This window comes from Penaeus vannamei, chromosome 19 (genome assembly GCF_042767895.1).
Source record: "Penaeus vannamei isolate JL-2024 chromosome 19, ASM4276789v1, whole genome shotgun sequence".
Lineage (NCBI taxonomy): Eukaryota > Metazoa > Arthropoda > Malacostraca > Decapoda > Penaeidae > Penaeus > Penaeus vannamei.
The window spans coordinates 19,234,986-19,237,485 of NC_091567.1; the positions used below are offsets into that span (position 1 = coordinate 19,234,986).

Genomic DNA, 2,500 nt, shown 5'->3' on the forward strand with positions numbered 1-2,500 from the left:
AGTTCTGTATAGATATGTGAAAAATGCTAACACTGGCTTTTGATTTTGCTGCAGATCTGCCAAGGCATTTGTCAGCTGGCTGCTCACCTGACCTTGGATGATGCAGGAATATTGTGTGAGCTCTTACAAGTACACCAGGACATGGCAACACCTCTTCTGAAGAAAGCTCATTCCTCACTTCCCCCTGAGCGTACAGGTTATGCCCTTAAAGCTCACTCAAGAGTAGAAGAGCTATTACTTTATGATGCATTAACTGAGACTCAAGAACAGGCACTTGTCATTTTGCAGAGCTTGACAGCAAGTGATTTCAATGCTGAAATTTGTTAAGGTAGACAACAGATACAACTGCTGAAGCAAACTATGTTGCTGGTGTGGTGTATAAATTTATCATAACCATGGTAAGACATTCCCATGTAACTTTAAATGAATTTAGTTTTAACCCAATGATGCTGGACTATGTGTAATCCTGGGTCAGTTGGATTTTGGGATGCAACTTTTGTTGCTGGCCAATGTGCCAGGCGCCTCTACTGACTGCTGTTCTCAATTCTGGCTAGTCACATAGCCTTCTACTTTTACTTCTACTTTTATTTATTCATTAATTTGTTTTATATGATTTTGTGTCTTACTGTGTTTAGCTCTCTATTTAGCAGTCATATATTTTTCCGTATATACTCATTTACTGTGTTTGTCTTTTGTTAATTTTGTTTTGCATACAGATGGCTCCACAAGTGCTCAGCCACTAAGGAGCCAATTAGTAATCCTACGTGTCCTCAACTGATTTCCCAATTCCTTGATATGTTGGACAACATTAGGTTGATATGACATTGTATACAAACACTACATAAATCCAGATGCAGACACAAAATTTAATAGAAATATATACAATTTTCAATAATGGCAACAGCATATGATGAGGATTTGATTGATTTACTCAAGCAGCAGTTAGAGATCTGCAAATTTAGAGTGTTTCTGAATGAATATGTGTGCACACACACATACACATGTATTTTCCAACTCGGCAGATCCCCAACCACACCAAAATTAAACTCAGTAATTATTGTGGCTTTTGTTTGTAAGTGAGTTGATGCAACTAGTTGAATAGTTCTTAACTCATCTCCTTGGCATAAACATCTTAACTTCAATTTCCTCACCAGAGGACAGACTAAAGAAACAAAGCTGTGGCACACAGTCAACAGTAGTTGGGTAGTTGGTGGTGGTTGGTAATAGGAACAAGCAACAGAAAGGTAGTGAAATGCCATAGAAACTATTGTTAGACTTTGTTCTGAACTAATTCAGAGCTGCTGTGCACCCTCTCATGTACACTTCTTTGCCACCAATTCAAGCAATAGGTAAGCAGGAGAGAGTAATATTATGATATAAACCTCAGGCAGATTATTGTTACATAATACTATTAATTTCTCTAAAAATGATTGCATAATTACAAATATCAATATCATTATCATTATCTCTGTAATCCAAAACTCTATCTTGCAAATAACAGCTCATGTTTAAATGCAGATTGTTTTTGAAGAGCACAACCTAGCATTTGAACCAAACCTTGGAGTGTATATATATATATATATATATATATATATATATATATATATATATATATATATATATATATATATATATATATATACATACATACATGCATCCCACCATCAGTGGGTTAATTAAGAAATAGATTTTTGCTTAAAAGTAGACAGACAGAGTTTAATGTATGTTTTTATTACCCAATTATGACATACCACAGTTTTGAAATTTTACTTGTTAAAATTGTTAGGAATACTTACTCCTTATATGTTTTATGAGTATACATGAGATTCATAGATAACACTGCAACTATCTCTCTTAGGAATTGTAAATCTTTGCTCTGCACAAAATTCAGCACCACCAGTGACAGGTAAGATAGAGAGAGAAGCATCTTGCACCACTACACATACAGTCATTCACTCATATTCAGAGGCACTTCAGACCAAGGTCTATATAAGTACAGGTCTCGTCACTTCGGACTTCTGCGCAGCTTTGGGTGATAAGGCCTATGACGTCACTTGGAGAGAGCTGAGAGCAAGGGGGCGGGGGGTATTAGAGCATGGTAGGGTGGGAGGGAGATAATAGAAAACGGTGGTAAATGAGCTGATACTTAAGTAATTTTAGATGTCGGCACGTTGAACGATTTGCATATTGAACAGATTTTACAGGGCATGATTATCAGCGATTGTTTATAGGCCTATATCATATGTTCTACGTCAATTTAGTTTTGTAATTTTTATGTTGCAGCTTAGAAATGGCATAATAAAGACGTAAAAAAAGACATGACATATGTAAACTCCAAATGTTTTTTGACGAATTTATTATAAAACAAATCATACAACAATAACAATGATAATGTTAATAATAATAATAATAATAATAATAATGATGCCAATACATAAACATAATAATAACATAAATGTACATATATAAGCTGCAACCAATCATTGGGTATTATGGATTT

At 34.9% G+C, this 2,500-nt stretch overlaps 1 protein-coding gene across 1 annotated transcript in view; it reads left to right on the top strand.

Annotated features, from left to right (window-relative positions):
- Positions 1 to 2,500, top strand: part of LOC113810847 (HEAT repeat-containing protein 6) — a 63,344-nt gene that overhangs the window by 60,364 nt on the left and 480 nt on the right. Inside the window, exon 17 of the mRNA XM_027362496.2 lies at positions 55 to 2,500. This exon is cut by the window's right edge and continues 480 nt beyond it. Coding sequence (XP_027218297.1) covers positions 55 to 327 — 273 coding nt within the window. The 3' untranslated portion in view covers positions 328 to 2,500. The remainder of the gene's footprint in view (positions 1 to 54) is intronic.